The following is a 22,580-nucleotide window of genomic DNA, read 5'->3' as shown; positions in this document are numbered from 1 at the left end:
TAGCGAGCATCGAGCACTTGAGCACTTCTTACTCGGAACCCTGGCACCTTGCAACCGGTATCAGATACCTTACTGTTGCAAACAATCTTGAGCAAAACTGGAGCGTCAACACTTGCCAATGCTCTAGCTACCTTTGTCATGCTTATGAATGACTTACTACACCCGTATTTGGGAAGTTTGTTGTGTTCTTATTTATAGCAAAAGTGTATTGTGCATAGTGAAAAATTAAAGAAAGTGTTAATACTTTAAGGAAGATAGTCTATGTGTTAATAGAAAGGGAACCGTGGTATGCATGGTTAAACTTGAGTATCTATGGCTCATTATTTCTCCTGATGCAGTTGAAATGGATTCAAAGAATATGGCTAGGATATTATGCGGTCAATTCCTCAGAATGTGACCGCCTTGTGATCGTTATTAGGATTGTCAAGTTTTATCAAATGCATATCAAAGGATATTTTGAGATGGTGTTGCCATTGATTGAGATGAGGCCCTTTAGTGCAGTAACATAATTAACAAGAGAGTTTTAACACTATAAAAAGGGCAATGGCCTCAGGTCTGGTGTTAAAAAATGTTGCTCCCCAGAAATTTCTTTTCCTAGAAACCGATGGAAGTGGCGTTGCATTAGGAGTGCTTCTTCTCCAAGAGGAAAGGCTAATAGTGTGTGAAAGAAAGCTCTCAGTGCAATTGGTCATCTCAAGAACAAGAGATGTACGCTGCTATTTATCCTTTGAAAGCATGGAGGCATTACTTGTATGGTCAAATTTTTATGCAGATGTGGACAACGATATGTGAAAAGTGTAGTGTACATACATACATACATACATACATAGTGAGAGAGAGAGAGAGAGAGAGAGAGAGAAAGAAAGAAAGTGTATTTTGTCCACTAAAGGCCAAAATGGGCCCATGGGACATCAAGAACTCTGCATACAAGATAGCACAAAATCAACGTGCCACAAAGAAGAGGCATCGTCGAATATCATCTAAGTGCTACGCAATACAATGCAAGTGAAAGTACATAATGTCAAATCTGAGCCTAAATACAAAGTAAACTAGATGCAAGAAAACCGCCCCTGGGTGCAAAATGGGGGGATGAGTACAATATGCCAATGCAAAGATACAAGTCCAGGTGTCACGGAGTCTGAGAACCAAAATAATATTGGAAATCCTGTCCATCGACTCTGCCTCCTGCTATGAGAGTACAAATCTGAGCAAAGGTGAGGTGAGCGGCTGGTGGGGCGAGATCTCCATGAGTAAGTCTCCTCCGAAAAGTTGCCATCATCCTGGATCGTCTGGAGATGAAGCGGCGAGTACGTCCCCTATGTAACAAGATCCTGCGGCATCTACAAACCATCTCATATGTACATGCACAGGGTGGAGGCATGTGTCTTGTGTGAGCTCTGACCTCCTCATGCCCCTCCTGGTCTCTGTCCTCTGGTATAGCGTGTGCCTGAGCTCTATCAGGCTGGGCTCTATCACGCTCCGGTCTGTGCTGATGGTCTCTGAGGTAGTCTCGTGGAAGCATAGTGGCCTCCCTGACATAAAGAGCTAGGCAATGCTGATCCTCGTAGTCCATCACTCGTGAGAGAGGTCCAAAGCCATCCGTGAAGAGACAATGGAATCTACCCGTGAGCTCATAATATAGTGGGCATTTGCAAATGAAGTGCTCCTTTGACTCCACCTCTCCCATGGTGCAACAAGGGCAGATCCTGGTCTCTCGGCCTGGTCGTCGTCCATCCTCCATGCGTCGCATCCTACCAGCCTCTATCTCGAGCTGATGCGAAGAGACTCTAAACTGGCCAAGGGCAATCCTCAGTGAGTGATACTTGTATAGCCTGGTGGAATGACAAACCCATCCTCTGAGATCCGAAGGAAGTGGTCACGATATGTGGCCATCTTCGGTGGAAGCTGCGTGGAATAAATCCAAGTGCGATACGTATGAAGCTGCAGCAAGTCTGCTCTCGTGACCTGGCTAAGCTCGTGGCGAGTCAACTCGAGATGAGGGGCATCCATGCTGTATCGGAAGGGAGGCAGTCTATCCATGTCTAGTCCAAGAGATGTGAGCCACCTAGTGAGTCTGTGAAGTACCAGCAGTATCGGGCCGCAGATCGTGCCAACTCCATAGAAGATGCAAGTGCTAACCATGGCAACCGAGCTCTGCCTGCTGCTGAGTCTCCAAACTCCCTAACCCTGTGCAAATACATGACCGACTGAAACGCTGCATCCAATGCAAGGGGAGTAGCTCCAAACTCTGCTAGCATGATCTCGTGCAGAACTGTAGCCTTGGCCCTAATGAGCCGAGAGAACATGATGATTTGTAACCTCTCTACTCGTCTCCAATCTGCAGCGCCGAGGTCTCCTGCCCGGAAAGGAGCTGCATACATCGCAGCTGGTCTCACCAATGTATCAAAAAGCAAGGATTTCGTATCGGGATGCTGAAAGTGGGACTGAAACATTGACGCTCAAGATGAGCCAACGAAGCATACCCTTTACTAATCCTATCTCGTGCTGCATATGTCATGGTGAAGACCGGTCCCCTGAAAACTGCCCCCAAATAAGTGTACTCTCTAACAAGCTCAATGGGCTGTCCGTCATAAGTGAAGCAAAACTCATCCGTGCTGTAAATACGATCAGAGGTGTTGAAAACCATAACCTTGGTCTTGCCAAGGTTTACGGTCAACCCCCTGTCCTGGCAAAACCTGTGGAGTGCCTCAATATGTGCCTGGAGGCCCTGAGCAGTAGAGGAAATGAGAACCACATCGTCCGCATACAGGAGGATAGGAATGGAGGATCTTGAGAGAGTAGAGCCCACACCGCCTGTCATTTGTACAAACATCTCTAGCTCATCAATATATAATCCAAAGAGAGTAGGAGAGAGCGGGCAACCCTGCTTCACCCCAATCGTGCTGCATACCTCCTCTGAGAGCCCCTCACGTGTTTGAACCCGACCAGTGACCTCTCATACAAAGCCATGATAGCCCACTGTATCTCTCCACTAAAGCCCATCTGACGGATCCTCTGAAACAATCTGAATCGCGGAACTGTGTCAAATGCCTTTCTGAAGTCCACGAAGCAACAATAAAGCCGTTGCCTTCGTGACTTCGCCTCCTCTACCAGTGCCTTGAGTGTGAGGATGTGATTAAGTGTCGAATGATCCCTGCGAAATCTAGCCTGCCCTCTGGCTCTGAGTCCTATCGTCTCGGCATGGTCATTTATATGGCTTTCCAAAACTGATGCATAGATCTTGGCCATAACGTGGCCAATCATGATGGTCCTGTAATTCGACGGCTCCATAGGGTCCCCCGACTTGTGGATAGGTACTATGGTATTGCCTAACCAGGACTGTGGTAGGCCTGTACAAACAGACTCATTGAAGAGACGGGAAAGAACAAAATCTAAGGCATCAATCCCATGGATTACATACTCTGCTTGTAATCCATCATGATCCTTAGCTCTCCCGTTCTTCAATCGGTGGACTGCTGCACGGACACTCTGCACGGACACTCTCTGGTGTGAAGAGACTAGATGAAGCTGGCCTAGGGGTATGGGATAACTCGATGGCTGGCTGATCTGGAACATCGTATAGAGCTGAAGTATATGCAGACCAGACACGTGGATCTGTGAGGGGGCTCTGAGACTTCAAGCGGAGGAATTTTCTCCAGAATTCCTTGGAGTCATAGCTGAAAAGCAAGCTTCTCAGCTCCTCCTCATTCCGGGCTAGAAATTGGCGTTTCTTGCGCCTAACCAACCGCTTGTAGTCTCTCTTGGTTTCGGCAAGGAGGGGAGACTTCTCCTTGGTCTCAAGGTGAAGTATCCTGCGGAGTTCCTTACACTCCTCGTCATACCAACCGTTGCAAGGAACAAGACCCACCAGTGGGGGACTAGACGAATGACATGTGGCAGGAAACGACATGTGAGCTGCAGAAACGAGTGAAGTATGTACAAGTTCCCACCTGTCCTGCGTGGATGGTAGAGCATCTAATAGATGAGGATGGAGTAGGTGGCTGAGGTTCTGGCTATATACATCATCGAACTGGTGGTCGAAATGAACCTCATAATAGGGTTGGCGGTCGTGGTAACGAGGGGGGGGTGGGTCATGGGAGACATGAGTCAAAGTAAAGTGGATGAGTGCATGGTCGGCAGAGGGCATGAAGGGGCTAACAGTAAGGCTATGGATGGAAGGGACTAGAGTCGGGGGACCTATGATGTAGTCGATCACGCTAGTATCACGCCCAGAAGCAGAAGAGAATGTAGGCATGGAAGACTGTGGCCACCTGGACAAGCCGTTGTAAATGACCATACCGTGCGAGGTGAGGAGCTCTAGTAGGGAGTTTGGAGACTCAACAGCAGGCAGAGCTCGGTTGCCATGGTTAGCACTTGCATCTTCTATGGAGTTGGCACGATCTGGGGCCCGATACTGTTGCTACTTCAGACTCACTAGGTGGCTCACATCTCTTGGACTAGACATGGATAGACTGCCTCCCTTCCGATACAGCATGGATGCCCCTCATCTCGAGTTGACTCGCCACGAGCTTAGCCAGGTCACGAGAGCAGACTTGCTGCAGCTTCATACGTATCGCACTTGGATTTATCCCACGCAGCCTCCGACGAAGATGGCCACATATCGTGACCACTTCCTTCGGATCTCAAAGGATGGGTTTGTCATTCCACCAGGCTATACAAGTATCCACATGTCCCACTCACTGAGGATTGCCCTTGGCCAGCTTAGAGTCTCTTCGCATCAGCTCGAGATAGAGGCTGGTAGGATGCGACGCATGGAGGATGGACGGCGACCAGGACGAGAGACCAGGATTTGCACTTGTTGCACCATGGGAGAGGTGGAGTCAGAGGAGCACTTCATTGCAGATGCCCACTATATTATGAGCTCAGAGGTAGATTCCACTGTCTCTTCACGGATGGCTTTGGACCTCTCTCACGAGTGATGGACTACGAGGATCAGCCTTGCCTAGCTCTTTATGTCAGGGAGGCCACTATGCTTCGACGAGACTACCTCAGAGACCATCAGCACAGACCGGAGCGTGATAGAGCCCAGCCTGATAGAGCTCAGGCACACGCTATACCAGAGGACAGAGACCAGGAGGGGGAGAGAGAGAGAGAGAGAGAGAGAGAGAGAGAGAGAGAGAGAGCAAACTACATACAAGATTGAACTGGAAAGCAAAGAAACAAGAGAGACTTTTACAAGGATCTCAGGAGAAAACCCTCGATTGTTGGGGGAAAAGCTTTATTCCAAAGTGAACCGGTTGTTGTACACTGAGATGAGAAGAATGAGAGAGAGGGACCTTATATATAGGGTCTCCCTTGCCTTAGATAACCGACTGGAGAGAGGAGATCTGGCGAACCAAAAGGGTCGACATAGCGGGTCTACCCGACCTGTTGGCTGGTGGAGAAAACCAAGGTTGGGGGCTTGGCTGACCACCCCAACCAAGGCACCACCTAGGCACAATGTGTAGAAGAGTGTGGGATAGAAGAGATGCATCATGGCACAAAGAGTGAGAGCACAAGTGAGGCAAAATCCATGTATTAGAATGAAGGAATGACCTCCATTTTATAGAAAGAGAGGATGGTGTAGGCACCTCCTCTATATTAGTGGCAATCAGCCCCTACATCAGTGAGACTTGGCCTAAATCAAAGGAACCTCCCATGTGGGGGCCTTTGGCTTACATCATCACTTAGGTCATACACTAGACATATCATAGCACTAGATGTGCGTGTACAACACACTTTTTTTTGGTAATATCCAGTCCTCTACAACACACTTAAAAAAAAAAAAAGTGAAATCTTTATATTTCTGTGTGGGAAACCTCAAAAAGAGGTAAAAACCCACCAATAAGTACAAGGAAAAAGTTTTTACAAGTAAAACCTCAGAGCAAAAGTCATGAGGTAACCAAGTAAAAAGTTACATATCAAGCTGGAGGAGAATTAAACACAGCATCCTCCAGCTTCAAATTGTTGCTATGTAAAAACTGATGCAGTGATGAAACTACACCATCAATAAAAACAAGTTGTTTTTTGCCCTTATGATTCTTCTTGATATAGGTTGGTACCCAAAATTTTTGAATCAAAGGGTCAAAAACCTATTGTAGCATAGGATGGAAAGATTCCAATAAAAAAGGTACTTCTGCATCCCTGACAGAAGAAAACTCTGGCGCAGGCATCAAAGGCATAGAAGCTAACTCAACATCTGTGTCTTCCGATAAATAAGCTACATCTGATGAAATAAGATTTTGCATTTGAGCTTCATTCGGAGGATCAATCTGAATAGGAGCAGGGGCAGTATCCAGAGAAATAACATGCATATCATCCTGTAACTTGCCCTCTGCAATGGTTACATCCATATCCTGAGTAGAAGAAAACTGATGGTGCTCAAACAGAGTGCAATCCTGAGCTTCTTCAGCAAGAGGAAGATTTGCCTGTGATTTATGAACCTTCCTCCGGTAGTGCTTCGGAGCAGTAGAGGACTTCACCAAAGAAGTCATAGCAGAAACCGGAGGAGAAGGGAGAGTAACCTTGACAGCTGAAGGAGGAGTAGGTGGTATGGGCCTGGATATGGAAGGGCAAGTGTGTGCAAAATGGCGAACCTGTCGGTACCGATAAGATGTAGTGGGGAAAGATGCAAAATGGGGCCCGATGCGCAGCGGATGAGCAAATCCCAAATCAAGATCTAGAGTGGATGGCACGGGCTGCGTCATATTCCACAGAATGCAAAGACGAACATCACGAGAGGCTTGCAAGAACTCCTGTCTCGGAATATGGAGAGGCCTTCCCAAAAAAGCTGCAAGAGTTGGAAGATGCTGAAGAAGAGGCACATGCAGCGCTTTGAGAGTGATCCAAACCGGACAGTGAGTTAGAAGTGTTGCAGAAGGATCAAAAAGTGGATCCCAGGGCATAACATAAGCAAAGAAACCCCCTCCAAGGACATCAGCATCATTAACAAGGCGATCTACCACCTCAGTCGAAGAGCACTGGGCATAGTAAAATCCTTTGCCTAGAAAGACACAGGAAGAAATAGAATCTAGACCCACTGCAACATCAGCCCAATGACGGAGCTGAGCTGAAGATAAAACCCTGCCCATGAAGTAGAGGCAGACTCCAAATTGTTGAACCTGTCGAAGACCAGAGACCAAAAGGGCAGAATCCATGGAGCAAACAAGCGGGAAACTCGATGAAGGAACTTCTGTGACAGAGGCAGAGCACAATTGGTGAAGAAGATCCAGCTGGAGTGAAGAAGAAGGGCCGTCAGAACCATCTAGCTTTGCCGATTTGATAAGAGGAGAGGCAGACAGACCACCATGCTTTCGGCGAAGAAACACACGAGTAGGAGCAGGGGCAGAAGGAGGTCAAAGCGAAAAAGACAAAAGGGGGAGGTGGCTGCGCAGAAGACTGTACGGTCGACTGTACACTCTGTACGGAAGGCCGTACAGCAGGGACAACGGACTGCACGGGAGGGTCTGCAAAACACGCAAAACGTACGGGAGACTCAACGGGAGACTGTACGGGCGATGGTATGGAAGGCAAATCGAGCGAAGATTGTACGGATATTCGTACAGCTGACGGCAGCTGTACAGAAGCCGGGATAGACAGTAGGGGTGTATCGGGGGACTGTACGAACGAGGACTGTACGGGCAGAATCAGGGATGAAGACGGGGCTGTCTGTGCAGAGGCGGATAGCTCCATCGCACGCACAACGTTCGCACTCTGTAACACACACACACTTCTCTACAACACACACACGCACGCACACACACACACACATATGTGACTCCCCTAGATGCACACATGCATCATAGAGCAAGCCCTTGACCATAGTTATCCCAACATACCCCTCCTCAAGGGTATGCCTCTTGCAATGTCAAGGATACATCTAGTCTCGTAGTTTCTCATGCCATCTCATGGTGGTCACACATGGCCATCTCATGGTGGTCAATGATAAATCTATGTCTAGGATCTCATGCTAGCAAAGGTGCCCAAGGGGATAGACCAAACACATATCACATGGCCTACATCATATGGTGACTAGAGGTGATTTACAAAAGACAGAACATATGACACTCTTTTTGGAGTACTACTCCAGGCAAAGAATCTCAAAATTTGACCAAGTGATGATAAACAAAAATTCAAAGACAAGTTGCTCAAAAGGCAAAGTCCTTGTCTTCTACAAAGTTGGATGCTTCTTTTGTTGATGGAGTTCTCTCTTCAACCAAATTTGACAATAGTCCTCTTCTTCTCATTGCAAAACTTTTCAGAGTGATTATTCTTTCCACAACATGAGCAAGGGTTGATTCTATAACAATCCTTCTCAAGGTGATTGCTTTTCCCACAGTGTTTATAGGCCTTGTACTTGCTCTTTGAAAACCTCACTACAAGTGCCTCTATATGCATTTTGCCCATTCTTGAAGTGTTCTTCTTTCCTCTTCTTGTAAGGCGCTATGATGCCTTCTAATGAGGGTTGAGGAAGATTCTTCAAAGTAGTAACCACATAGTCAAAATCCTGAGGCATGCTCTTTAAAAACACTACCATAGCATCATCCTCAGTGACAGGGGAATTAATTGAAGCTAGTTGTGTCATAATACTTTCTCATAGTGTTGACATGGACAGCAACATTATCCCCCTTCATTTTAAGTTCAAAGAACTTAATTTTCAGATTTAATTTGGAAGTATGAGAGCTAGCACCAAACAATATGTCTAACTTGTGCCATGCTTCAAAAGGGGATTCTAAATCTGAAATGTGGTGTACATAGTCATCACCCAAACCTAATGCAATGATGGCATAGGCTTTCTCAATTCTCTTTGCATCTGCAAGTGTAGAAAGTAGAGTCAGTGGCTTTTCCTTTACCTATTGTTGTAGTTGATTCACCTTCTTGAGAGGTTTGAGTTCCTTCCTTGACTAAGTCCCATAGATTTCCCTTCGTAAGCATAAACTTTATCTTCATTTGCCAAGTACGGAATCCTTGGCCATTGAACTTGTCAATTTTATAAGTAGCCATGAGAGGGTCTTACCTTTGTCAGGCAGTGTCTAGTCTCTTACAACCAGTATCTCTCAATGCAAGTCACCTATCTTTAAAATGATAACTATCCCTTTGCAAATGGCACTCAAACATAGACAATGTAAACATCATCACCATAAATGAAAAGTACCATGACACTTGTGGAGTCCATTTCGGAGTCAATACTTAGTGAAACAGAGATCTATTAGTGCAGCCAGCTAAAACAGATATAGAATAAAATTTTTGATTGGTCAAACCTTTGAGATGGTCAAAGTTTGACCATATTTTGATTGTTTCCCCCAAATCGAACAATCTGAAGTTGGAGGGTGCAATTGAGGTTGTAGATAAGGGCATTCAAGGGGCTTTTAGAGACAAATGAAAGGCCTAACATCAGAGAAGATCCTCAGGCGAGGATAGGCGAAAAAACAGGCTGCATTCTCTGTGGGAATCCCGCCTTTTTTGACCGGTCTTTTGCTCTATTTTCAGGGTTCCGTGGACCATTGTCCACCAAAATTCATCAGCACCTTCCCAAGAGTGTCGCCCAGCACGCCCTTAGAGAAATTGACAAGATATGGCTCTAGCAGGCTGAATTGCACGAAATTTCCACGAGCAGTCTGAGTGTCAGCATGGGCAGTAGAAGCCTAATTGTGCAGATCCCAACGGTGAAGACATGCACCTTAACTAGATAAAGCTACAGCATGAAGCGTTCTAAAAATTAACGGTCGGATGTTGAGATGGCACCTCCAATGGTTAGGCCATAAGAGAGCTCAAACAAAATGAAGGTGATGAAGAAGATGAAATCTTGGGCTCTAGGTGACTCTAGGATTTAGGTAGGATCGACCTTGCTCTGATACCAAATGTAGAAGAGTGTGGGATATCAGAGATGCATCATGGCACAAAGAGTGACAACACAAGTGAGGCAAAATCCATGTATTAGAATGAAGGAATGACCTCCATTTTATAGAAAGAGAGGATGCTGTAGGCACCTCCCCTATATCAGTGGCAATCAACCCCTACATCAGTGGGATTGGCCTAAATCAAAGGAACCTCCCATGTGGGGGCCTTTGGCTTACATCATCACTTAGGTCACACACTAGACACATCATAGCACTAGATGTGCCTCTACAACACACACACACACACACAAAGTTGCCTTCCTGCTCCTGCGAGCCCTCCTCCCCTCGCCATTGCATCTACCTCCCTTTCTCCCTCCTACGCCCGTCGCCTCGCCTAGCCTTGGCCATCGCCATCGCCATCGCCTTCACCATCGCCATCGCCATCGCCATCGCCATCGCCTAGCCTTCGCCATCGCCTAGCCTCCGCCATCGCTATCGCCATCGCCTCCGCCATCGCCATCGCCTTCGACATCGCTATCGCCATCGCCTTCGCCTTCACCTCTGCCTCGCCTCGCACGTCGCCTCGCCTCGTCGTTGCCATCGCCTCCGCCCGTCGCCTCGCCTCGCCATCGCCTCTACTCCACCCCTCGCCTCGCCTCGCCATCTCCCTCTTCCGCCCCGCCTCGCCATAGCCTCTTCCGCCTCGCCTTGCCTCGCCACTGCCCGTCGCTTCGCCTCGCCATCGCCTCGCCGTCGCCTCGCCTCGCCTAGCCAACCCCCGTCCCTCGCGTGCGTCTTTCCTTGTGCGCCTCATTCCCTCATCCACCCCTAGGCTCTACCCCTCGTCTAGCTCTCCTTTTTGGTGGCAGCCTCTTCCTCATTGGAGTTCTCGCAGTTTGTCTTGGCAGTATGGCGGCTCCCTGCTCGGAACTGGAGGCCCAGCCGGACCCCCCCTCTCCAGAAGCCTACCGCGTGATTCTGACAGAGCAACAGTCTTCCCTGGTAAAACAGGTTGCCAATGACTTTGCCCACACTTCAGTTTATGGTAGAGTCATTGGACACTCTCCTTCCAGGCCAGCCATCAAGGATTGGCTACAATCTACCCTCATGCTAGAGGATAGCCACATCGAGGAGGTGGCCCTTATGGGAAGGGGCATCTTATGGCTTAAACTCTCCACTGCGAAAGCTGCGAGCAACCTGATTGCTGGTTCCCCCACATCTGTGGATGGAAAGATCATCATGATAGTCCCTTTGTACCGAGGATTTAGCGCAGCGGACTTTGATGCTCGTTTTCGCATACCTCGCCACCCAGTGACGCTAGTATTTCCTGGCCTTGCTGCCGAGTTGCAGCCGATAGTGAGGGACCTGGGTTCCCACTTTGGTTGGGTGATGCATGACACTTTTGTCGACGCGGTTGCTGCGGCAGGAGCTCCCAGAGTCCGTGTGGCTGTGGCAGATCCTGCGTCCCTCCCTGCAGAGATCGAGGTTGTGACAGATGCTACCAGCATAACTCAGAGCATGGTGGTCACTGGACAGCTAGGCCAGTGCCTACGTTGTCATGGCTTTGGGCACCTGGCTGCTGCTTGCCCGCACTTCTCCAGCTCCTCTCGGCCTCCCCCGCCCCCCCCGCAGCCCCCTCCCCCTCCCTCTAGGCAGCCACGCCAGGCAGAGCAGTGGCAGCCAGAGTCCGGTCCAGAGGTGGTTGGTGGCTGGACCGAGGTCAGAAGGAAAAGAGGAAAGAATAAGAAGATTTCTGACAAAGGCAAGGAGGCAGAGGTTACCCAGCTTGCAGCAGTGCCTCAGAGACCTGACAGGCAGCCGCCCCAAGGTCTTGGGAAAGCTTCTTCTTCGTCTGTTACCCGCCCCCCGTAGCTTCAGGTCCCCCTCTCTCCCGGTCCCCAGCTCCCCCCACCCAGCCCTAGCCCCTACCCCAGCCGTAGTCCCCTTCCTCCGTCCCTCAGCCTCAACCCCCGCCTCCTCCTCTTCAGCCCCAACCCCAGCCCCAGCCCCAGCCCCCCCCCCCCCCGTCCCTCTCAGCTCTCCCGCAGTGTCTGCTTCACCGGTGGTATCTCAGCCGCGTGCAGTCCCTACTCTCCCACCTTCAGCCCCCCTGCTAGTCGCTTCAGTGGAGTCAGTGTCTCCTACTCCGCAGCCTCCTTCCCCTTCCTCACCCCGAGCAGGGCACCCCGAGACTGCTCCACCCCAGGAGCAATCTTCCTTGTCTGCTAGCCCGGCCCCCTCAGTTGCAGATTCTGGTGGGCCTCAGCTCCAGGAGAGAGAGCTACCTCGCGACTTCTACAGGTCCGGTCACTGGGATTACTTGGATGTGGCCGACCTCGGGACCTTTCCAGCTTGCCTCGACATCAGTATCTTTCTGCTCCGCAAAGGGGCGGATGGGAAGATCACAGCCTTGGCCCCGAGGGATGGACCCAGCTTTGCCTTCACTTTTCTCAGCAACGGCACCGAGAATTGGACAGACGACTCGGTCTAGGAGGCTCTCAGAGAGCAGACACACGCTCAGATTTGCTCCTGGATAGGCCCGACGGGTGGACAGCTCCTCGAGACCCAGTGGTCCGAGGGTGACGTGCGCCTGCGGTGGCGATGCGCCGCCAAGCGTTTCAGATTGATCGTGATCCTTAGGCTCCCTCTGCCTTGGCCCCTCCCTCAGTATGTCAGAGTCCGGATAGCACAGAAACTTCGCGCCTTCTACGGGATGACAACCTCAGAGATCTCGAGCTGGCTCGAGAAAGCGTTTGTCCATGGCACCAAAGGCCTCACGCCTTTGCTAAAAGTTTTGAAGAGCGGGCAGGATGACCCCGCCTCCCCCTCAAAATCCTCACAGAAGCGTTTGCGCCTTCATTCCGAACTACTAGCCTCTTCATCGACCTCGGCCATGAGCAGGCAGTTGTTCGCAGCCTACCAGTCCTCACCATGAGCTTACACTTTGTTTCCTGGAATGTGAACGGGTTTCATTCTTCTGGCACACGTGGTCCTAGGAAGCTTATCTTGAGACAGGAACTTCAACCAGTAGTGATTGGTCGCTTGGATATGCTCCTGCTTCAGGAGCATAAGCTTTCAGTGGCTCATACCCGTAGTTGCGGGAAGATCCTCCCTGGGCGCTCTCACACTTTTTGGGAGCCCTCGATCGGTGAACAGGGGAGGAGTGGCGGTGTCTGCACGTCCGTCTGCGAGTCGATTGCCCAGGGAGTTTTTGACCATGGTACATTGATCCCAGGCCGTGCGCTGTGGGTTGGCCTAGAGTTGGAGGGCTCCAAAATAGGAGTCCTCAACATTTATGCACCCACAGACCTCCGACGTAGAGCCACCTTCTGGAGGACACTTACAGAGCTTCTCCCACACATGGATTCGTGGATTGTTGGAGGTGACTTCAACAATCTTGAGACCTTGGAGGACCAGCAGGGCAGAGGACCAGAGTTTAGAGGTATAGCTCAGGCAGAGCAGTCCGCTTGGGACTCATTTCTCTTTGCGACAGGAGGGAGGGACAGCTGGAGAGACTCGTCCTTCCGCCGATGGCAAGGGAGCTTGGACTTCTCGTGGGGTTTCCGCAGGGAAAGGGACAGACTCTTGGAGAGATTAGACAGATTTTATGTTAGTGATTGGGCCATGAGCAGAGGTGGTCAGGTGGGTGTAGTGCCAGGGACAACGCTCTCCGACCACGCGCCAGTGCTCTTGACACTAGACTCGGCAGCTCAGTCCCTTTCCCCCCGTTCGTGCAGGATTCCTGATTCCATCTTCTCTAGGGAGGAGGTGCGCAGTAGTATCAGTAGCCTTTGGGACAGAGATTAGGGCGAGTGCGTGGATTTGGCAGAGTCGGTGGCACAGGCTCTGCAGGAGTCCAGCCAGATTTGCCAGTTAGCAGCCCGTCAGGTTCGTCACGAGTGGTGGAGCAGAGAGAGAGCTCTTCGTAGGGACCTCGCCTCCATTCAGCGGCTCCAGCAGGCAGCTCCGGGTTCGGAGGAGCTTTGAATCCAGGCCCTTCGAGCCAGAGCCCTTCTTGAGGAGACTCTCCAGCGTAGCTCGGAGTTTTCTTATCATGCCTCCCTCTCCTACTGGGCTAGGAAGGGTGACCGGATGAGTAGAGAGTTCTTCAGGATGCATGGCCAGAGGGCGGCAGGTGACTAGATCCGGAGTCTTAGGACAGCGGAGGGCCACATCATTACTGACCAAGAGGAGGTCATGAGGTTGGCTACCGACTTCTACAGGACTCTTTTCCAGCAGGAGTAGCTTGCCCCTCGTACCAGATGTTCTCGCGAGGAGGTGTGGAGGCACATTCCGGCCCTTGTTCAACCTAGCATGCAGACGACGCTGATGGCACCGTTTACCACCGTCGAGATGCAGGAGGCCTTGATGGCCATTGATGGGCAGAAATGCCCTGGTGAGGATGGGCTATCTAGAGCTTTCTTCACTTCATTCTGGGATCAGATCCATCAGCCCCTCCTTGCAGCCCTCCAAAAGATTTTCAGCAGCGAACATATGCCAGAGAGCCTCTCTTCGGGACTGATTTGCCTCATCCCGAAGGGGGGAGATCGGCAGGAGATCCGTCAGTGGCGCCCGATCACTCTCCTCACCACTGCCTATAAAATCCTTGCCAAAATGATTAGCGCCAGAGTTCGGCCACTACTTCCTGATCTCATTCATGACACTCAGACAGGCTTTGTCCAGGATCGCAGTATCCTGGATATGTCTTCACCTTCTCAGAGTCGACGGAGTGGGCTTAGCATAGCAGGTTTCACTTAGCCATCCTACTCCTCGACTTTGAGAAGGCTTACGATCGAGTGGACTGGTCCTTCCTGAAGGGTACTTTGGAGAGATTTGGATTCCCAGTGGGCTGGATTCAGGGTATCTCAGCGTTATACAGGACAGCTTCCAGCATGGTCATCATCGGCGGTAGGATGGGAGAGCGATTTCGTTTGGAGAGATCAGTGCGTCAGGGCTGCCCACTTGCTCCTTACCTGGTTCTCTTCTTCGCCGAGGCGATGACGCACTATCTTTGTGCGAGGTCAACAGGGATTCGGGGTGTTCGCCTTCCCATCAGGGAGGACACTGAGCTCCTGGACTCGGAGTATGCAGATGACACGGTGCTGTATGTTCATGATGATGAGATGATGTTGGAGTGGGTGAGGCTGGCCTTAGAGGTCTTCTGTTCGGCAGCCGGTGCGAAAATCAACTAGAACAAATGAGTTGGTTTTCTCACAGACCCTAGGGCCTGCTCACAGTGGGGGAGACATGAACCCGCTAAAATCATCAACTAGCAGCATGAAATAAAGCGCACCACCAAAGGCTGGGAACAGTCATAGGTCCACAAAGGTCTATGTGGACCAACTCCAGAGGAATAGAAACCCGTCGTAAGGCTTGCTTTAGAAATGTGTCCCGGTGTTTTTTCCCTTGAATACAGGGACGACACTGACCATGCTTACTGTCCACATGAGGTAGACCAAGGACCTTGTATTCTCGGGCAGCTCGACGTAGTGATCTGATGTTCAGGTGACCAAAATGGAAATGCCACGGGTCACCTTGCAGGGGAGGATGTGATCGAGGAAAGTGCGGACAAGGTCACTGTAGCAGTCTGAACTACCTAGCCAGTAGCTTTATCCCTGACCTCCACAAAGTGTTTATCCAATAGGACAATGGTACCAAGCCGGCAGGTCTCAAATTAGCTAGGAGTAGAAAAAATAATATCTTGTATCTATGGTGATCAAGTACTATGAGCACCTCAATTCTACCACCACTCCCTCCCTCAAAGTGAGGTGCCACTCACAACTGGTATTCCTGTCATCGTGCACTGTAAAACCCTAAAATTTGCTATTGCAAATAATCAACCCCTCAACTAAGGTGTCCATTCATCCCAGATGCGCCATGAACTATTTGCTTCCATATGTGCTGAGGTCTGCCTAGGACCTAGGTTGAGACAGGGCGTGCAATAGTGCTGAGGGTCTCTAAAGCCCAAAAGTGAGTCATTGTGGTGCTGATCCAAAGAAACATATGTTGCAGTAGCTTTGCTATTGTATATGGTGAATAGCATCAAGAAGCATGCTGAATCTTTGGATGTAGCACATATGCGAGAAGGGGTTCTGTAGCTGGAGAAAATAAGCCTGACAAAGGTTAGGAACTTTCAAGATTTAATACTAAGTGTAGGGAAGTTTAATCTAGACAACTACTACATGCAGGGCCCCCTCCTCAACGAGAGTCTAAATATTGCCAAACGACTGAAGATACAAAGCCTCAAAGAGCTCAATGGAAAGTGCATCCTCGATTCCATGCACTTGACAAGAGAAGCCGTCACTTGGCGCATAGAGAACTGCAATGTAGAGCTAGATATGGCTTGGGAGGAGTTCATCAAGGACCTCTGAGATTGATCTTTGCCACCACAGTAATGGATGTCTTCACGCTCAGTTCTTCAGGCAGACATAGAGGATTATGGAATCAGTCGACCACTATGCCATTTGTGTAACAGACAAGGAAGTTAATTTACTCTCTCTAGCCCATTATCTATCAGACAGGAAGAAAAAGAAGGAAGAGAGGCAGGCCTTCAGGTCGAACTCCTACAGACTGCCTGTAGATTTACAAACTAGTCAGACTGGCTGAGCTGGCTGGGGAGGCCAGTCCCACCCTGTTGCTCCACTGCTGTTTCTGTACCTGCTGTTACTGCACCTGTACCTGCTGATACACTGACTGCCAGCCCTAGGTACAATGTGTATGTGAGGAGGGGTCTACAGACCTGTCCTCTGTTCTAATTTCAGCAAAAGGGAAAGTCATGGGCATTCACAGCCCATGCATGCCATGGCTGGCCCAAGACAGCCACACAAGCAGCCCGGTGAGCCAGATCTGCTACATGAGCAGCTTTACAGGCTGCCATGTCAGCACAGGAGCCTCAGGAGCAGCAGGGAGCAGCAAACAAGAGCTCTGCCATACATAATGGGGCAGCACGGCAGCCATCCAGCAGGGGTCAGGCCCAGAACTCCAGTAGGGGTGTGCAGCAGCCTTTTATAAACTCAAATTTAATCGATAAACTCGCATCTTCAGTGTCCTCGTGTGATACTGTAAGCATACTCCCCCTGGTGAACTCTAGCTCATCAGGCTCCATCTCTACTGGTGGTACAGGGCATGTCCTCGGACCTCAGGTCACCAGACTGAGCAACACCTACCATCTTGCGCCACAAATTTCAGATTTGTGCATCACTCCTCGACCCTGGGTCTACAAACTTGTATCTTAGTGAGACTTGAAGTCATGACTCTCTTTTGCCAGATTGGTCGATGCTGTGCCAGATTTTGTCCTCCTCTTGTGCTTGGTCAACCTTCTTTTTCTTGCGGTTCTTAGCAAAATGTCTAGGCTTGTGCAGAAGCATTTCTTGTTCGTCTTTTTGCTTTCCCGTCAAAAAAGTGCCCATCATTTTTTGAATCATTGGCATACTTCCTTTTTTGGGGCTTACCTTTGCTAGACTTACCCTTGAGAATATAAGCCTTCTCGTTGATATCATTCCCATCGTAGAACTTCATCTGTGTCTACTATGGGTCAAGTTCCTAAAATATGATGGGGCTTCAACCGTTTTCCAGCAGTGAGAGTCATCACCAACCCTAGAAGCTCTTCAAAGCTTACTGACCAGCAACATTGCCAATTGGTTACTGTCCACATTGTGACCAATTGCCGCCATCTGATCTCTGAGAATCTTCACCTCCATGAGGAAGTCATGGGCCCCCATCACCATGGTGAAAAATTGATTCTGGAGTGTCAAGGCTCTCCTTGGTGTCTTCATTTCATAGATTTCCTTCAAGATCTCCCATGCCTCCCCTCCTATGCTCTCTCTCCCAATTGGATATCAGAAGCACCAAATTTGTAGTTGTCTTGATTATCATGGAGAGTGTGATATTATCCTTTAGTCTCCACTCCTGCTGCTATCTGGATCTCCCGGAATCGTGACCTTCCTTGTGGCATCCACTGCATTGATGGGTTTCAGCTCCGTTCCTTCCATCACCTCCCAGCTCCCTTGTTCATTAGATGGATCCAAACCTTCAATTTCTAGATTGGATAGCTGGTTCCGTCCAATTGGAAATCCTCACGAATGATCAAACTAGATGCCATAGGGTGTGGATAGCTGGAAGTCTTTTTAACTTTTCCTACACCAACTGCAAGCCAAACAAAACGCGCTTGAGTGTGGAAGCTCCTTCCTCCTTAGCAAGGATACCATGTTAGTTTAGAGAAGGATCTTTTGGTCTGTGATTACGAGCGTGACTTGCAGACCACGGGTATTCTGCTTACAACCCGGCTCTGATACCATGTCAAAGAAGAGAGTTATAGATTGCATTGCAAACCTAGCGACGCAAGAGTTTCTTGAAACTTTACTTAAAGCTAGGCTACGTGACTGCTGCTCATTGACTGCCTAGCTATGAACTTGCTAGGTGCTAACATTCTGCCCACATTCTTAGGTGGCACACATAGCTCCCATTTTCCCTTGGCATTGATGCTTTTTGTCATCTTAGGGCAGGATTGTAGCATTTACTTGAGGGTTTTGGGGTGTGTGCGTAATGGAGAGTGGGCGCCCTTCCATGGGTCATGTTTTACGCTACTAATGAATAAATGAATGATCAAGGTTGGCAAGTATGAATGAGATGGGCCTAGAGTAAATGAATGATCAAGGTTGGCAAATGTGAATGAGGTGGGCCCAGCGGGTTGCCTAAACCACATTCTTGGTCTTGTTGACATGGTGCCGGGGATCTCACAACACCAAATTTATTATGTCACTTATGCCAGAGCTCCAAGAAGCATTGTGGGATGCATCCCCTGTGTTTTCAGCTGAAATTGGTGAAACACATGGGGTAGGCAGCACGTCATATTTTTACATGAGTGCACAATGTGAAGCATCTATTTAGACACTACTTAGCCATGACAGGTTGCAACATGTGGACTAAATTTTCATGGTAGTCTGTTGTTGACCAATCACCATCTCATGTTAGAGTCGGCCTTTGAATTTGTAATGTTGTCATGAGAAAAGTTTGGTCCTCATGTTGCCTCACTTTGCTCTTAAATTCGTGAAATCTTACCACACTTTATCTGAAATATATAACCCCCTTCGATACTGTGATGGTAGATGACGCTGCATTCTGATGGCACAAAGGATCCGGTCAAAGATATTTTGCTTGAGGTGTCATGAGGCCACCCCTCTTGGCAATGCTACTTCATAATATATGTTCGTCATCATTCCAATCAGGCATATATCCACCAGGGAGCACGTCTCTCTAGGGTGGAATTGTGCTCTAATGTGCTATGGCCCCCAGTCAAAGGTGTCATCACCTAAATTCCCAATGCCACCCTTCAGGTTAATTGCTTACATGTTTCTATTGGCAAAGAGAGTGGGTGCAGAAAAATGGTGCAACTTGCAGCATGGAATGCCACAAAGGCCAGTGTGGGAATGCGCTTTTATAAGAGGCAGTAGACTTGGCCACAAAACACATCAAGGAGCCTTATGGCCCCCAGTCAAAGGTGTCATCACCTAAATTCCCAATGCCACCCTTCAGGTTAATTGCTTACATGTTTCTATTGGCAAAGAGAGTGGGTGCAGAAAAATGGTGCAACTTGCAGCATGGAATGCCACAAAGGCCAGTGTGGGAATGCGCTTTTATAAGAGGCAGTAGACTTGGCCACAAAACACATCAAGGAGCCTGCCTTGGCACCTGTTTTCTGTTTATTAGAGCACATTCCCTGTTGCGACTCTGCAATCTTGAGCCGGCAGGGGGCAAGGCTAGGTATGGAAAAAGGTTCCCCAGTGCTCTTGCAAACGCTGCCAGACCTGGATATCAGATTTGCTGTGCTTCCCTTGGAGTTCGATAAAGCTATTGCAAAACTTCCACTAAAAGGTAGGCTGCCTGTAACAATGGCTAGCACCAGCAAGTTTCACGATGCAGTGCTCTTCCCATGACGCTGGCATGCAGGGGCACATGGGGCAAGCAGATGGCACGGATTTTCCCCCAGGGAAGTCCTCTTAACTCTCCGTGTCTCTCTTGCTAGCCTCTCTACTAATTTGGAACTCAGAGGTGAATGCTCTCTAAAATCCCATGCCTCAACCTCTGTCTCACCAAGCCTATCCTGCTGCTCCTTCCAAGCATGGATATTTCTGCCGTTGTATGAGTTGATGCCATTGATGTCACTTGTCCGTTTTGTGAGGACTTAGGTCCTTAAAATACATTGTTGCTTTTTGGTGAGGTGATTTCCTTCCTGCAGGTGACTTTTTTAAATTTGCAAATATGTCTTCCCATGCTAATGGATGTTTCCTGCGATTGGTTACCAAAACAAGAAGAGTGAAGTCTCAGCTATTCAGAAATCTACTGATATCTTGTTTGTGGTATACATGAGGGAGAATGGTGTTAGGAATTGTGAATTGTGTCCGCATTTGAAGTTCATATCTGACTTTTCCTTTGTTTTGTTTTGTTTTACAGCTCAACCTTCTCACAGGTATACAACATGAGAATTTGGTTCCACTGATTGGATTTTGCCCAGAGCAACAAATCCTTGTGTATCCATACATGTCCAACGGGTCATTGCAAGATCGCCTTTATGGTAAGATAAGTTTATAGAAATTGTAGAATGGCGAATTGCCACAGCAGGTCAAACTGAGGTTGCAGAAACTTATGGAGCTTTACATACCTATTAAATGCAGGAGAAGCTGGATGCAGGAAGCCTTTAGACTGGGTAACGAGGCTCAACATAGCGTTAGGGTCAGCTCGTGGTAATCTCATAGTTCTATCCCACTCAAGATTGAAGAAGCATCTGTGAATCAGTTGTTAATTAAATTCTCTACTTGGTTGTTGTTAATTAAATTCTCTACTTGGTTATCTTTCAGGTTTGCATTTTCTTCACAGTGCTGCTGGTCCGAGATGTATTATACATAGGGATGTGAAGTCGAGCAATATTCTGTTAGACAACAGTATGGTTGCCAAAGTTGCTGATTTTGGCTTCTCAAAGTATGCTCCTCAAGAAGGAGATAGTATGGTGTCTTTGGAAGTTCGAGGCACGGCTGGGTATTTGGATCCCGAGTAAGTTGTCAGGGAAATTTATGAAATGATCTTAAGACACAGAACTAGGCGCCTCAAAATTTCATTTCATTTGATGCCTTTCTTTGCAGATACTATTCGACACAGCAACTTACAGTGAAGAGCGATGTTTTCAGTTTTGGGGTTGTTCTGTTGGAAATCATCTGCGGGCGAGAGCCTTTGAACATTCATAGGCCTCGACCGGAATGGAGTCTGGTAGAATGGGTAGGGTTGCACAGCCTTCCACTTCATTTTTCGGACGAAAGTGCATCAATAGGTCGACTGACAGATTGTAGTCTTGATTTCTGCAGGTGAAATCACTTATTCAGGAGTCCAATATCCAGGCCATCGTAGATCCAGCCATCAGCATGAGCTACAGTCCTGAGGCGATGTGGAGAGTGGTAGAGATTGCTCTCACAAGCGTGGAGCCTCATGGAGTACATCGACCCACAATGGAAGACATAATCAGAGAGCTGGAAGATGCATTGATACTAGAGAACAATGCTTCGCAGTTTATGGCGTCCATATCCAGCCTAGGTTCGTTCCGTCTCTCTCTGAGTGATACCAAATTGCCACCTCAGATGCCTCTGTTTTATGAATTTGACCCATCACCAGTGTTTTTGGAGACCATGGGATTACCAGATCCAAGGTGATTGACAGCATTAAATCCTGATCATGTGAGTGATCCTGGCTGTGTCCTTATTTGTCTCCACAACGATTCAATTTGCTCAGATCGTTGAGCCAAAACATTGGAAGCTATGACCAAGCCAAGGTGAGGTTGCCTCATTAACTTGCAATGGATTCTTACTGTTGTCAGGCAATTCGCAGGGCCTAACAAATTTCCTTTCAAATGTATGTGCTTGCAGTGTCATTAGTTCACTTTCCTGATGATGACAGAATGCCCAACCTTATTTGCATAAGCTTACGTGGGATATCCTCTCCTATGATCCCTTAAGTTTGAGCTTCGACAAACATGCGAAGGTGCCTTGTTCTGAGTCAACAGTTCCTTTGTCTCTCCTTGTCGCTCTTTGGTAGTCTATTGCTTCTGTTAGTCACCAGCTCTCCCTCACCAGCCGCCCCACTCCTGCATCATCCCCCCCCCTCTCCCCAAAGCCACTCTCCCAACAAAAGGGAAAAAAGAATAAAGAACCCTCCCCTCTCTCTGCCCCTTTCTCCTTTTCTCCTAGACATGTTTCTATATATGGCACTGCTACCTTTTCTCATGTATTATCACCGAAGTCAAAATGCAAAATACCCTGACATTGTGGTTGACTATCTTGTTCTAATTGTATTACTTGATCTTGAGTAGTTTAGTGAGGGAAATCTTTCTTGAAATGCTCTCTTAGTTAGAATGTCTTAAACAATGCTCTCTCTCTCTCTCTCTCTTACACACACACACACACACACACACACACACACACACACTTTTTTTTTATTAGTGAAATTTTTTATTTCTGCGTGGGAAACCTAAAAAAGAGGTGAAAACTCACCAATAAGTACAAAGATAAAATTTACAAGTAAGACCTCAGAGAAAAAAACTCATGAGGCAACCAAGTAAAAATTTACATATCAGTTGGAGGAGAATCCAACAGAACATCATCCACTTTCAAATTATTGACTTGTAAAAAGTGATGGAACGGAGTGACATCCCCATCAATAAAACAAAGTTGTTTTTTCCCCTTGTGATTCTTCTTA

The 22,580-nt window shown here is 48.4% G+C and overlaps 1 protein-coding gene across 4 annotated transcripts in view; it reads left to right on the top strand.

Annotated features, from left to right (window-relative positions):
- Positions 1–21,976, top strand: part of LOC147901573 (nodulation receptor kinase-like) — a 34,055-nt gene extending 12,079 nt beyond the window's left edge. For 3 of the 4 annotated variants that reach the window (XM_087374895.1, XM_087374898.1, XM_087374897.1), the window contains exons 5-10: positions 20,292–20,412; positions 20,513–20,581; positions 20,696–20,888; positions 20,978–21,110; positions 21,197–21,657; positions 21,752–21,976. In XM_087374895.1, the coding sequence (XP_087231021.1) occupies positions 20,292–20,412; positions 20,513–20,581; positions 20,696–20,888; positions 20,978–21,110; positions 21,197–21,538 (858 nt within the window). In that variant the 3' untranslated portion in view covers positions 21,539–21,657; positions 21,752–21,976. The remainder of the gene's footprint in view (positions 1–20,291; positions 20,413–20,512; positions 20,582–20,695; positions 20,889–20,977; positions 21,111–21,196; positions 21,658–21,751) is intronic. The other variant, XM_087374896.1, reaches the window with a different exon arrangement.
- Positions 21,977–22,580: the final 604 nt, after the last annotated feature.

Source organism: Dipteris shenzhenensis, chromosome 5 (genome assembly GCF_047967505.1).
Source record: "Dipteris shenzhenensis isolate YYH24624 ecotype China chromosome 5, Dip_SZ_1.0, whole genome shotgun sequence".
NCBI lineage: Eukaryota > Viridiplantae > Streptophyta > Polypodiopsida > Gleicheniales > Dipteridaceae > Dipteris > Dipteris shenzhenensis.
This window is presented reverse-complemented; position numbering and strand designations above follow the sequence as displayed.